The sequence below is a fragment of the Mugil cephalus genome, chromosome 2 (assembly GCF_022458985.1).
Source record: "Mugil cephalus isolate CIBA_MC_2020 chromosome 2, CIBA_Mcephalus_1.1, whole genome shotgun sequence".
Taxonomy (NCBI): domain Eukaryota; kingdom Metazoa; phylum Chordata; class Actinopteri; order Mugiliformes; family Mugilidae; genus Mugil; species Mugil cephalus.
Genome location: NC_061771.1, coordinates 8,182,774 through 8,197,702, shown reverse-complemented (window position 1 = coordinate 8,197,702; position 14,929 = coordinate 8,182,774). Strand labels below are relative to the sequence as shown.

The following is a 14,929-nucleotide window of genomic DNA, read 5'->3' as shown; positions in this document are numbered from 1 at the left end:
GTTCCTGGTTTTGCTGAGGACTCCAGCTTCTCCTCACATTCCAAAAACACGTATTTCTGACTTGTCCGTATTAATAACATCTGCTGGGGTTAGAAGCCAATAATTATGAAATGAGCATTTAGCTGTAATCACTCCGGCGCCTCACTCGTAACAGGCCTTTTTTGCATTAGTTTCCAGCTCCTCGTACATGCAGACTAACTGCAACAATTACCTTAAATTATATGTACTTTCCTTTAATCTTGAGCTGTTGAATTCAACCAATAACAATGGTGAATATCTAAATTTGGACAGAATCCGTCACTCTTGTGTCGGAGGTGAAATGCTACTTTTACAAACAGATGTGACACGTTGTTTGAGTTCAGACTTCAAACGGATGGTAAGGGAAAGACTAGTCTTTATGAAGGACAAATGCAGATGTGGAGAGGCGTAGCACAGTGTGTTTGTTTCTACGGAACGTAATGAATACTACTCCAACGTCTAATAACTATGATGTTTGACTTTTGACCCAGCATTGTCTAAACTTAACTTTGTAGTTCCATCTACACCTCAGGCGTAACATAGTATAATCAATGCCTTCCAGCCAAGCCATGATTCTGGTGAAGATGTCATCAGAAATGTCATTTGTTCATTTGAAGCCAGCGAAGTTACGGCATGTTGCTCTTTGCACAAGTGCACATTTCCTGTTTAATTTTGGAATCGTTTACATCTTTGTTTGTTGGTTAGTTTTACTTTCTGTGAATGATTACACTCACCTAACTTCCCTCTTCCCCTCTTGTGTCTGCAAGGCTCTTCAGTTTCCCCTGTCACTTGTTACCCTTTCAGCCCATCTATGTATATATAGTCCTGTCTTTATCTTTTTTTTTAATTTTTTTTTTTAGTCAGTTTGTCTGTGAATTATTGGTGGTTTTTGTATTTTTGTATTTGTAATTATTATGTTTTCTGTATTTCCTGGGCTCCTCTGTTGGATTACCTTTTTGGCTGAGGCTTTATTATGTAGAAAGTACAGTTTCATTAAAGTTATTTTGTTCCCTGTTCCTGGCTCCTCCTTGTGTCTACACTTGCTACACATTGTTTCAATTGTCCTGACACACCAAATGCCCATTATCATGTCATGTTGCAAAAACCTCTGAAATGAAATGAAATGAAATGAAATGAAGCATCTTGTCACAAGGATAGCTGTAATTGGTCTGTTCTGTTCTTGGTTTCTGGTCTTTCTTTGGTCTGAACAGTCATTTCAGGACGCAATGAGGCTGATGTAAAGTTTCCACTCCCTTTTAAAGAAATGCATTTAATTAAAACAATATTTTATGCCAATTATTTTAAAGACACCAAACCAAACTGTGGAAATGAGTCTAATAAAGACTAAGACACAAAACCTGCATTGCAAATTGGCTGTTTGAAAAGACGTTTGTCAGGGCTAAATGTCAGTATGCATTTAGCTCTCGATGCTTCACTACTGATCGGTCCTGTCGCCTGTGAGGTCCACAGTTTTAGTGCAATGTCAAATCAGTGGGGCTGGATGTTATGATATTTTGAACCTGGCCCTTTTTTGACTCATAATTGAAACTTTCCAAGCTTTCTGGAGCTGAATGTGATAAGGCCCTTCATTATGCAAATACAGTGCCAAATCTGCAAAGGACTTTCCAATTTGAGTTTCCGCAAAGCAAAAAATATTGTCCAGGCCTCAAGAAGCTTTTGAACTTTTTCTTTTTTCTTTTTTTTGAATGGGGGTTGTCATAAACGATTACGTGCGTGAGGGCAGACGATGACGCATGTCACTGTCATATATTCTTCATCTGGATAAATAGCTAATTTTACTTTAAAACACGCATGCCACACACTCAACCTCTAGGAGTCCCACCACACAAGTCCAAATGAGACAAGACCTATCATGTCTCCCCTCAATGAGAGCAGACATTGTTGACTCACTGTAGTCTCGAGGCGCTTAGCCTGCGTCCCACCACAGTTATGTGCTGTCTGACCAGAGCCTCGGAGCAAGGGTGTGCAGACTGACACACGTTCCCTGGATTCATGCAAACATTACACAAACAGACACACATGCATACAGGTGCGCAGACGCATACATAAACTAACATCACTCTTTCTCAGACTCTGTGGTTTTTTCTTTTTTATCCTTTCATCAGTCACAACATGCTCAACAGCAAGAGAACATGTACTTTCTCTTCCTTTAGTTGTACTACTGTGTCACAAACCTGACTGATGATCACTTAACATATGGGATCTGAGAGGTAGTGTTTACTTCTTTTTTTTTTAGACATAATTGTCAGACAGCTCCATACAGATCTTCTAAAAAACACTTGCATTGAAGAAGGCTTGTTTTTTTTCATATATTTGTCTTCTGACTCCTCACATCTCTGTTGCGCAGCCACCGGCAAATATTTGCTCTTCGACTCGTCATTTTCCCTCTTTTGTGCGCTGAATGCACTCTTTCATCTTCACCAATTAATGTGCATAGTATATGCTGAAATAATTATGATCTCCAGCAGCCAGTTTGCGCTGCATGTCCCGAAAGACATCCCAGAGGGATAAATCAATACAAACTGTAACAACGCTAAAGTGACTTTATCTACAGCTCTGCATAGCATTGTGGGGATTGTAAAGACTTTGAGCAGTAAAGTACGACATTGTAGCCGTTCTGGTTTATTTTCATTGCCCTAAATGTGAGTTTTCATCTGTGGCGTGCAAAAGATTTCACTGAAAAACTTTTAAATCCACTGAAGCAACCGCATCATTTAGCAGCTTAAAAGAGATGTTTTCACCCTCAGGAACTGGTGGAGACCAAAACTGAAACAAAAATCAGGATGAATATTACATTTGCAGTAATTAGGTGGACAAAACAGCTACTTCATATAATTGATAGTGTTTCTTTCTAACTTATCTGGTAAATAGCAGCTTTTTTTTTAAAATGAATCATATCATCAAGAGCCCAAAGAGAATAATTATGTTAGATGACAGACACCAGGATCATTTGAATATTAGCTTTCAGTATCAGTCAAGTGCCAAAAATGCTGCCTCTTTAAATTTACTAAGTTACCAAGATGGTTTTCTTATGTTTAATTTCATTATTATGTAGGTTAATAAAACAGAACAAACTTTAGGCAGGTACAGAGCTTTAGGGCTTTAATATTCCAAACTCAAGGTGTAACCAGTATTTTTGGGTCCCCGGGGTTATTGGGTCCCTGCGACAGCGCCTGACCTTCAGCCCGGCCTCGCTCGCACCTGTGACCGACAAACACACAACTCCCCGGAGAGACAAAGCAACCCACGTGTGCCGATTTGCATCCACACATACGTAGCCGCCCGCAGTCAGACAGATAGGGAAACACATAACCGGTGTCTCACCGCAAACACACACGCAGACAAAACCGACAAACCCCACCATTCACTGTCTTGGCGCTGTTTACACATGACCATCACTGCTCTGCAGCGTTCCACCTCATCATTCCACAGATTCCAGCAGGTTTTCAAAACAAGTTTTTATCATCAAAAGCAACGATGAACTGAGGTCACAAGTCATTTAATTTTTTTTTCTTAAAAAGGTAAAATCAAAGTTACGCATTGGCTGAAACTGAAACATTCATGAAAGCTGGGACCAGCTGGAGTTTACACGCTGCTGGCAACGCAGCTGATTTTATCTGTGCAACACTGCCATCTTTAGACCATTGACGTCTCTGACTGCTCCACAAACACACCTACTCTCTTCTGAATTGTTGAGCCCTACATAACAAATATAAACAAAAGAAACACTCATGCTTCGCTTGACCCAGAAAACCAGAGAGGGCTGGCCAAAAGGTAATTTTCTATATTTACTTTATTGCTTTAAACGCTTGGTTTCGTCCAACAGGCCAAAGATATGTAAGCCAGGTGAACTCTGTGAACCCTAAATTGCCTGTTAAGTTTTGTTTGTGTTATGTTATAATCTTTTGTCAGACAATTGGCTTCTCTGCTGAACCTGTGCAGCAGTAAGCAGCTGTACAGACTCAATGGATGATTATACCTTCTGATTTGTGTAGTGCACATTAGGAAAAACAGTGAGCTAAAAATAAACTTGCAGTTTAAATTGTGTCTGAGTGAGCTGGTGTCTCAGTTTTCTTTATCCTTGAATAATGAATATAATCATCAGTCCAACTGCTACATTACTACTTCTTAGACTAGTATTACAAAGGCCAAGTTATGAGCTATAATCTTTTTAAAGTGAATAATACTTTATTGAAATCCATGGACAAAAACCAAAGACGCATGACTGCAAGCGTGGGGACTTTTTTAAAACGTCTTTACTCCGAATGGCTGGACGGTCAAAAACCGTTGGCCTTTGTTGAACTCTTGTTTAGGACGGACATTTCCATGCTCAAGGACATTAGAATGAAATATACAATTAATAAATGATTAGAAAACAGCATTCTAATCTTATATTTTGACATGCAGACAAAAAAAACTCACTTGCATGGATTTACAAAACTATGGCAACACACCAGTCACACCACTTTGAAAAGAAAATACACAAACTTAATAAAGACAATTAATTAATGACAGTGGAAAATTAAAGAGAAAAGAAAATAAATAGGTTAATGATGCCTGAGTTAACATGAGTTGTACTGTCCAGTGTAAAAAAAAAGAAAAAAAGTGAGAGTAAAAAGTGAATTTGCAATCGACACACATAGGTTTTGTGATAAATAAAGATCTTGTATAGTACACGTCATTTCCAAGTGTGTTTCTCCATCTTTGTTTGCGATACAAAATCAAAAACTTTATTTAGAACATTATTTACAAATAAAGAGACAAATTATAAACTTAAGACAGGATAAGTAATAAATGAAATGGAAAGAAGGGGTCACAGACAAATAATTAAAAAAAGATATTAATATATTAATTAATATATTAAATATATTAATACAATATTGACATTTTTTGTATATATTTTTTACTTTTAGGGTGTTTTTTTCTCTACATAAGTGTTATATAAATGTGTATTTATGTGTGCCTTTAAGCCAGGGGTCTCTGCAAGATTTCGTTATGATAATACGATTTCTTGATTCTTGAACTTTCTTATTTTTATATATTCTTAATAGATTCATAAGTGTTTATCAGTTTCAGTATAAAACAATACAAAAATGGTGTTTGACCATTTAGATTTATCAATATGAAATTATTATAGGAACTTAATTTATTACATACGTTTTTATTTGTGCATTCCATGTACATTTTCCTTTCACGATGTGCATGGTTATGATGTAATTGCAAAATACGTCATTCCAAAAGTGTAAAAGGAACAATATAAACGACCATAAAGAAGATGAGTTATACTTTCTTGCCGAGTCTTACCAAAAGTGTAATTGTTGTCAACAAACTTTTGAATTTTGAGATAAACAAGTTTGTTAGAGAAGAGGAGGAGGAGGAGGAGGAGGAGGAGGAGAAGAAGGAAGGGCGATGTTTTCAAACGCGATCGCGTCATATGTGTGCGCCACGTCCACCTTCTGACGATCAATGTCAGCTGTGGCTGGCACACATTTTCTTTGTATCTTAAATAAAATAGTTAGCTAAACCTTTAAAAGAAGCACAATGCAGCGAACTGCATATAGAGCTTTTCCTGCGTGGCCTCATGTCATCGGCTCAGCGACGGTGCGCCGGTGTTTAAAATGCAGAGGTAAGTAGGAGCTTTGACAGCTACAGTGCTAAAATGCTAAAAACACTTGTGTAACCTACTGTGGGTGTAACGTTAACGATACGTCTAGATGTGAGGTTAGGTTTTTCCTGTTGTCATCATTATTATTATAAAAAGCCTATGAGTCGGGTTGGACTTCTCGTAATTTAGATTTGGTAACTTAATATCTTCACCACAAATTCACTTAACGTTCGTCTATCATCTAATAATCTACCAGCTTACGAAATGTACACATTAAATCTTTATTCCAGACGTTTTTCCTCCCAGTGGAGACAAGAGTTAAGTTTTAAACAGATTAAATGGCCCCACACAGACTCGTTTTTGTGTCATCAGTCCCCCTGCAGCACAGCTCTCGAGCTCACAGTGTGGTACCGCCCCCACGCGACAGCGAGGAGAAGGAGATGCTGCACCGGATCCTGCGCGTGGACCATGCGGGCGAATATGGAGCCAACCGCATCTACGCCGGCCAGATGGCGGTGTTGGGCCGGTCTAGGACTGGACCTCTCATCCAGGTATGTGTGGAGGACACATGGCTCTGAACACTGCCTCCAGGACCAGTAATGTCCAACACGTTCTCTAACCTGCACAATTTACAACGACAGGCCCGTTTGGAAACATTTCACAATGGTTCAATACTGATAATACATCCAGATGCAACTTTTCTAACAGCTATTTTGATTTATTTTGCAATGTGTCCAAATAATTTAAAGTTTCAAGTCAATGTTCAGTGTGTAATTAATTTAAAAGGAGATGAATCAGTACCACATGCGACACAGTCAACATACATCGATCAGCCTGAACATTATGGCTGAAATCACTGATCGAGTAAATAACACTTATTATGTCATTAGCATTGTATTATGCTTCAAGTGAACATTTTGTCTTCAAAGTTAAAAGTGGTAGAAAGGAAAAATTGGCCAAGGTGGTTTCAATGACTTTGTCAAGGACCAAATTGTGATGACTACATGACTGTCTGAGACTGCAGCAGCTGCAGTGGTCAGTATCAGAAGTGTTCCTAGGAAGGAAAAGAGCTGAACCAGCTATAGGGCCACGGGCAGTCAAGACTTACTGATGCACGTGGAGGATGAAGGCTGACCTGTGTGGTCCGAACTCACAGTTCATCCGTTTGTTCTGTATGGGGCTGTGTGCGTGCAGAACAGTGGTGGTGCTCATGCTCCTGCTTGGTCTGCATCAGTGTTTGAAGTTATATCACCATAAATCCTAGGACCTAGGTTTCACAGGAGAACATTACGCTGTAATGAGAACATCAATGTTATTTACTTCACCAGGTGGTGGTTTTGATTTTGTAGATGATTGGTGCACTAGCTGCTCTACTATCTAATTTATGGGCGGGATGAAATGAACTGCTTTGAACATGCATTTATTACGCATTTTACAGTCAAGTTAAATCAAGCAATTTATAGCAATAGCGACGAGTTGCTCACTGAAGAGAAAAACACAAAATGTACTCTTATTATCTGTTTGTGCCTCGTCTGCTCATACATGTTGAGATATGACAGAAGAACGGTCAGATCAGTCACTATCTGGGAGGCTGCCTGCCATTAAAGCTCTATTTAAACTGAAAACAGAACAGAAACATCATGATTTATTATTCTACTAATAAAATAATAGCACTGTTTGTGTGGGGTGCTGTTTAAGTACATGTATGTTCCACTGCATCCTGTTTGACATGTGTTTTATTTTTCTTTAGGAAATGTGGGATCAAGAAAAGAAACACCTCAAGAAATTCAATGAAATTCTGGCGGAGAACAGAGTCCGGCCCACGGCGCTGTTACCACTCTGGAACGTTGCTGGGTTTGTATTAGGTTAGTGCAGCTCTTTCTAAAGCCATGTTAGATCTCACAAGCATTAAATATCTTGCACGAATGTACAAGAGCAAGGATTTTTGATCCAGACTTCGTTTCAATTATTAGCCCAAGTATTAAGATTTACAACCAGTTGGGAATTGTAAGACTGCATTTAAATTATTTCCTGTAGGGGCATCCTCTGCACTGCTGGGAAAAGAGGGGGCCATGGCCTGCACTGTGGCCGTGGAGGAGAGTATCGCAGAGCACTACAACAGCCAGATAAGAGCTCTGATGGAGAGGGACCCAGATCGATACACTGAACTGTTACAAGTGAGTGAGCCACTCTTACCACTGTAACTCTGTCCAGTGCTTGATCCCTGTGAAAGAAATTCCTCATGGTTCATGGCTCCCAATGATTTCCGCACCGAACCGGAGCCAGTGTGAAACAAAGAAGATCTTATTGCACACATATAGAAATAAACACACACATGCACAGTCACATCGCAGTTTAACTGTCAAACTTTCAACATTTCACTCAATAGAAGCAGCACGGTAGCCCTACCTGCCCTACCTTAACGCGAATTCAATCTGATACTCTAGCATGATGTCAATTAAAAACTAGTGATGCTCATATCTGACTTCCGTCAGTAAATATTGTGTCTCGTGCAAATATTCCACCTCCGTGGGCTGTTCGGTCAATCCAGTTATGTTTGAGGCTTCACAGCATTGATTCTTTGTGGTCTTATGAATCTCGTGAGGACACCTGGCTCATGATTTATTCATTTATTTATTCCACTATGCTGACTTTAAACAGTCAGTATTTTTTTTAGGTTGTGTATTTTCTATTTACTTTGAGTCAGTTCAGGTTTTCTTTCAAAGATTCGGCTTTTAGTATCTGTACCGGGCGAAGGGATAGAATTTTTGACATTTTGTTTTACACAGTTAAGTCACTATAATTATCCAGTAGGTCACGTGTCATTGATTTCTAGTTTGGATACTTTCCACAAGAAACAATAACTAAAAAACACTTCACATGAATTCATGTTAGAGGGAACTACACTTTTGGATATTTTCCAGATGGGTCAAATCAAGGCTCAGTGCATGGAGTTGGGCCTTTTCTCACTTTTGGGATTCATATTCAGACTTACGCTACCAGTCAAAGGTTTGGGCACACTGTCTCATTGAATTGAATGAGGAGGTGTGTCCAAAACAGACAAACATTACAATACAAAATTGATGTTTAAAAGCACAGTAGTAATGCAGTGAATTCTTAAAAAAAAAAAAAAAAAAAAGTAAATATTGTTTGCTAATTAAATGTTGGGGTATATTTTAATAGGTGATAAAGGAATTTAGAGATGACGAGATGGACCATCATGACACGGGACTGGAGCATGATGCAGAATCAGTAAGTGTATTTTACAATAATTCTGTAGTGCGCTAAATATGATTTATCCTAATTTTATTTATTTATTTCTTTTATCATGTGTTAACTTTCATAATCCATCATCTGCTCTGAAGTTATTAAAAAATGTCAACCCACCTGAAATGGCACAGAAATCTGAGTGTGTTTTATTAAAAAAAATAATAATAATTTACTGCAACCTAAGTGTGTTTATGTTCTGTTTCAGGTACCTGGCTACTGGCTACTAAAAAATGCAATACAGCTAGGCTGCAAAGCTGCGATCTATGTCTCTCAACGTGTCTAAGTATCAACGTAAAAAAGTGAAGTTATCACGATAATTGAACTATTTTTTTTGTAAATTTGACTTGTGTTCAAATCCCGCTCCTTTGTAAATCCAGCACCTTATGATGCCACAAAATGTTGTACACAAACATTTACTGTTGTTTGTCTAAATTGACTTAATTCTGGCTGCTTTTTCTAGTGTATGTAATAGATGCACTCCGTTACATAGGTGGTGGTGACCTTTGCAGAAATAAATGGCTGACATCCATACTGTTTGTTGTGAGTGTAAATGTTTTGTTGATATCTCTCTGAAAAGAGATGCTAGCACAGCTTGGTTCAATTTTCAATTAAGATAATTAGTGACTTTGAGGATTTTATACTTCAGTCACATAACCCAGTGTCTTCACTACATACAGTACAGTATTTGCAGGCTTTTGTGCACAGGGGGACATATCGATACTAGCATGCTCACCCCATCACACCCTTCAACAAACTCTCCTGTTTCACATGTAATAGTTCATATATCAAGCTGAGCAATGACTTGTCATCCTGACCTAACTGCTAAGCGCCCTCGCACAGCTGTTCTTGGTACATGAGGTCACTGAGCAGGAGGGTTTGACAAAAGGCTTGTGCAGGGGCCCCTAATCTATTAGGCCTTTCATCAGCTCGAACAGGTTGAACAAAATGTCCATTCCCCTCTCTCAGTCAATATCACTGTGTCCTCACTGTACACCGAGTACTGACCCAAAGCCCTTTTACCCTCTACGCAGCCTTTTAAAGGTATGATAAGCGGTAATTTATGGCCAGTTGTGAGGGCTGAAAGGACTTAAATGAAATCTTTTGATTTGTCTCCTGGCTCTCGCAGAGTCTAATGGCATTTACTGAATGGAAAACATCATCTTGTGTGATATATACTGTGGCGATGGATGAAAATGAATGGAAAGTGGTTAAAGCCTTAGTGGTTAGATGTTTTGGCCAGCGCTTGTTGCCAAAGTTACGCCAGTCAATATATCTGTTGAATCTCCAGAGGCACAGTTAATGAGAATCTCCAACTTGGTGTCTTGGTTGAGGGTTGACACTATTGTCTAACACATATTTGGAGCAGTTCATTATCAGTTGTCTTGAAATGTATGGTTTTGTGTTCTATTTCAACTACTGACTGGTCTCCCATCACATAGGTTACTCAAATTAGTTTGTAATTGCTTTGGTAACTTCTCATCTAGCGTCATCATCAGTTAAAACTTTAACTTTGGTTAATGCTACTTTTTGCCGAACATGAAAACCATTTAATAGCCCTCATTTATTTGATAATCCTCTTTATTCATCAAACGTTATCACTCTTCTGTACAACAGTCACTCTCTGAAGGATGAGCTCCTACCCAGGTTTCAGATCTATTTTTCTCAGCGTGAGGTCAGAGGAGTTATTTCTGCTGGGCTCGGTTTTACATATCAGACCTGACCTCAAGGGTTAATGTGCCGTATGGCCTCCGTTCCTTAAAAATAGGATCTTCTGTACTAAAAGCTGAAGCTAAACAATCTGGTCCCTGCCGTATTTGTTATGATGACGGACATTACGAGCCTATTTTTAGTGTGTCCTGATAGGGGGTAAAACGGTGATCAGCCTGTCGTAGAAATTTGTTCAGTTCTGTGAGTGGTTACCCAACACTTTATCTAACTCTACAAAGAGTTACATCAGCTGCATCTATACTTCTAGCAAAACACTCACTGAATCAAGAATATCACTGGTTTATTTAATCATGTGTTTTGATTTGACAAGGACAAAAAGGCACAGAGCCCATTTTAATAGTCATGTAACATTACCCATTATACATAAGCAACATGAGACAGCGGGCAGCTTCGCAAATCAAAGGTAGATCATCGAACATTGTCTGAGCTCGGATTCATAGTGCTGACAGTTTTATAGTGACGTGTAACTGTTTAAATAAAGCAACAAATGTACAGCTCCATTGCGAGCACCATGTTGGGTGATGAAATTATCGGTAAATAAAAACAGGAGTGATGACTCAGTCACAGCGCCGGTGTTAATAACCTCAAACACTACATCTAAATTAGCTGCTATAACGCCACATATAGCGCCGCAATACAAGCATCAGACACAGTTTGAGTGTATCACAGAGGTCCGTTCTGTATGAGTCCGGGGTTCATGTGGATTGTTTAGGTTCGTTTCTCAGAATCACTTCCAAAGGAATCTGCTGAAACACTGACTGAGAAAAACTGGCAAGAGGAATGTGAAGACAGCAATAAAACTTTTACTTAACCGACTGTCTTGCTATCCGTGAACAATTGCGGTCGTAAATTTTGAGCAGTACGAATAATACAAATCCCCATAAGTCATAAAGTCTTTCGGATACAGATTGTATTGCTTCTTGGCTTTGACGTGTGCAGTCTGACGGTCGTCGGGCCTTTCTGCGGTTTTTATTGACTAACGCACAAGATCCATTTGTGGAACTGAAGAATCAGGGAATTGAGTTGACTGGTTTGATCCAAAACATTTGTGTTTATGTGAGTGTACATTTGAAACGAGGAAATATACACACTCATCCTTTAAACAGCTATCATCTGAGTGTGCTTATTTAAGATAGATGTGAGCTGTAAGACAAAACAACAGTATTGTTCCCTGTTCTTCCTGAGGACATGGTGTATATATGTTCTTTTTATGTCAAGTGCTTATATCAATACAGTATCTAAAGCTGTCTGAATGTCAGATCATAAGCGTAGTGATATTTTAAGCTCTTTTAAGCCCATACTGGATTTAAAGAAGCATTTTCAGAGTTTGAGACAATTGTCTTTTTGTGAGTAACATGAGAGGATTGATACCGTTCTCCTTCCTGACTGATAAATATGAAGCTACAGGCTTTTTACAGGCCTTTAACATATAAACTGACTTCCCTAGTGGTGTCATTATGAGGCTGCCCACAGGACGGCCTTGTGAAATGTGAAATCACAATGTCTTACAACGTTTTTATACTTTAAATCGTAGGTCTTCAACAGAAGGTCCGCGACCCCTCGGTGGTCCATGGAGGTACTGCATAGTGAAATCTTTGGTTGATTAGACATTTTTTTATATATTTTTATATATTCACACTCACACACACAAATTTAAATTTCTTACACATTAACATGAATCCAACATATTTTTAATAAAGGGATAATGGATAGTTTATTACTGAATGCAAAATGCAAAATAATAATGTATATTTAAAAATAGCACTAGGTCGAGTTTAGTATAGAACACATATAGTAAGTAGGGGGGTCCCTAATTAATCTCTCCATCAGTTCAGGGCTCCTCTAACCTGAACCAGATCATCATCATTCTTTAATGTGTCTAGTCATGTGATCCGCTGAGCTAACTGACAAGGGTGACACAGCTAACACAGATGCTAACTGTCGTGTCACCATAAATTTTATGCTATGCAAATCACGCACATACTTATCAGAGATTGCATTGCCTTGACATTTAACAAGGTGTTCCCAGAAGCGAGAGGCCATTAGATGGAGAGCTTTTCATATACTCCTGGCTATCCAGGTCAGCTATTCACATGCAGCTACAGCATCGGCTGAAAAACAGCCACACTCTATTAATAGTGAACAGTAAACATTTTTACTGTTCTGTGGCATCTCTGTACATATAAATACCTGCAGAGTGATGTCACCGTATGTTTTATAGATTACTGGCTGAGTTCGGTAAAGTGAACTACAACGTGTTCTCTGATTCATCTGTATTTTTGCTGATGATACAAGTGTTTTTTTTCTTTTGAGCTTGAAGATTTCCACTGTGCGTATGTGCATGTACACATGCACCTGACCACTCAAACCTCAGATAAATCTCTCTGAGGGGGTGTGTGGCCTGAAAGAGGGGACCACGTGTCCGCGTGTCTTCATAGCTCGAAGCGACAACACATGATGCAAAGAGCTGACATCACTTCACCAGGAATCTCTGATTTATGGCCTGTCACGCAGTGCAAGCCACCAACAGCTTTGGAGAAAGAAAAACACTCCAAGGTCAGTCTTCTAGGAAGGTTAACGTGGGTAAAACGTCTAAATATCATGATTAAAACTCTGCACGCTCTTTCCATCAGACCACCACATGCACGGTTTGACAAAAACGCTTGCGGAAAATAAACAGTGTAATAAAACAATGTTTTAGACAAAATATAGAGAAAATTTATGTCTTTTGAGTAACGTTACACCTCAAATGTAGATGTGTGTATTATGGATTTACATGACAAACAGAGTTGTGTTGAAACATTGCGTGTTGGCATCTGGTGGTAGCATTTATGGGAAGGGCCCACTGTTGAGTGCTGGAGCTGACCTCCTCCACTGGTATCCATCAATGTACTGACAGGCCTGGTGGTGACTTCAAGGCCACGTTGCTGTTCCACTGTGTCATGAGCCCCAAAGACACTTCAGTATGTCCCCTCCCCCCATCCTCACTCAGAACCAGTGGCCCACCCAGGCCAGGGGACAGCATCAAAGCCTGTGCTGCCTGCAGAACCCATGAGAAGACTCTGGTGTAGCATTAATGTTAGCAGGTTACTACAGTACCTGGTTTTACCAATATATTCATACATACAAAACTTGGAACAGGTTTTGCAGCATCTGGAGCCGAACAGCCTAGGGTCTGTAACACCTTCATCAGAACACCTGAATTATAATTATTTTATTTTTTTTTCCCATCTGTGTATAGCTCCTGTTCTGAGTCGGGGAAACTGAACGTGCATTTTAACGTGCACTTCTGGTGTATAGTCTAATAGAGAACAAATGGTAGAATTTATGCCCAAATATTACCTCAAGTGATGGAGAGAAAAAAACAAATTCGCACTTTTTTTGTGACGTGATGTTTTCCCCCGTCTTGCTGATCAGTTCTGCGTATCTTTAACTGTGCTTGGTTACGATTTGGACCTGTTTTGCCCAGATGAAGGTATGGCACAGCGCTAAGGTGGGGAGAAGCACATTTGGCTGTAAGCTGTTCAGCAGAATGAGCTGCAGTTTTTTTTTTTTTTTTTTTGCAGTACACCAAACATATTCATTTGTCATCTCTTCTTTTCTATGCCTTGCGCTACAGCCAGCGCCTATTCCAACATCTTGAACGCCTCCCATCGAGCCCTCCTCCATCCATCACTGTGATGCATAGGCAGTTTGCTGAAGGTTACCACGCAAGGCCTCTTAACACCTGGTTTTTGGGTTCGTTTTTCTCCGGCCCACCTGCTAACCTCCTGCAGTGGCCCAGCACTTTACACCAATCCTGCTAAGACTCTGTCTGTCATCCTCTCTGATTGAATAGCCGTGTTGCTCGGGCCTGGCATCATATCTCTTGCCCGAGGCTCGTTTTCATGAGGCTTGTAAAGATGCCACTGTTATCTGCTAGTAATCCCAGGCTTCTCTGCCCAGCTATGCCCTCCACTGCTGGTGACAACATCGACTCAAAGGGATGCACTCGCAGATTGTCAAATTACACGCAACATGTCAAGGGCTGCCACAAGGTGTGAGCGTGTTACGAGGACGGCCTCATAAAACATTTTGTTTCATTCTTTGTGCCAGACAGGTGTTTCTGTTACAGCTACACTAAAATATTACTGATTGATCACATGTTGATTATATGGATGAATTCTGAATTTGTTACCTGTGGGTCGCAACCTTCCTGCGCCGTTGTTCAGTCATAAGAATCTGGCGTATGACTGGTGTCTTGGGTTCGTTGCTCTTTGAAGCTATCGACCGAGAAATCCTCTAGCT

The 14,929-nt window shown here is 39.7% G+C and overlaps 1 protein-coding gene across 1 annotated transcript; it reads left to right on the top strand.

Annotated features, from left to right (window-relative positions):
* Positions 1–5,459: 5,459 nt before the first annotated feature.
* Positions 5,460–9,445, top strand: coq7 (coenzyme Q7 homolog, ubiquinone (yeast)). Its single transcript, XM_047578597.1, has 6 exons — positions 5,460–5,665; positions 6,017–6,195; positions 7,395–7,509; positions 7,682–7,821; positions 8,828–8,896; positions 9,120–9,445. Exons 1-6 carry the CDS (start codon positions 5,581–5,583, stop codon positions 9,195–9,197), a joined length of 666 nt encoding a protein of 221 aa, XP_047434553.1. The 5' UTR covers positions 5,460–5,580; the 3' UTR covers positions 9,198–9,445.
* Positions 9,446–14,929: the final 5,484 nt, after the last annotated feature.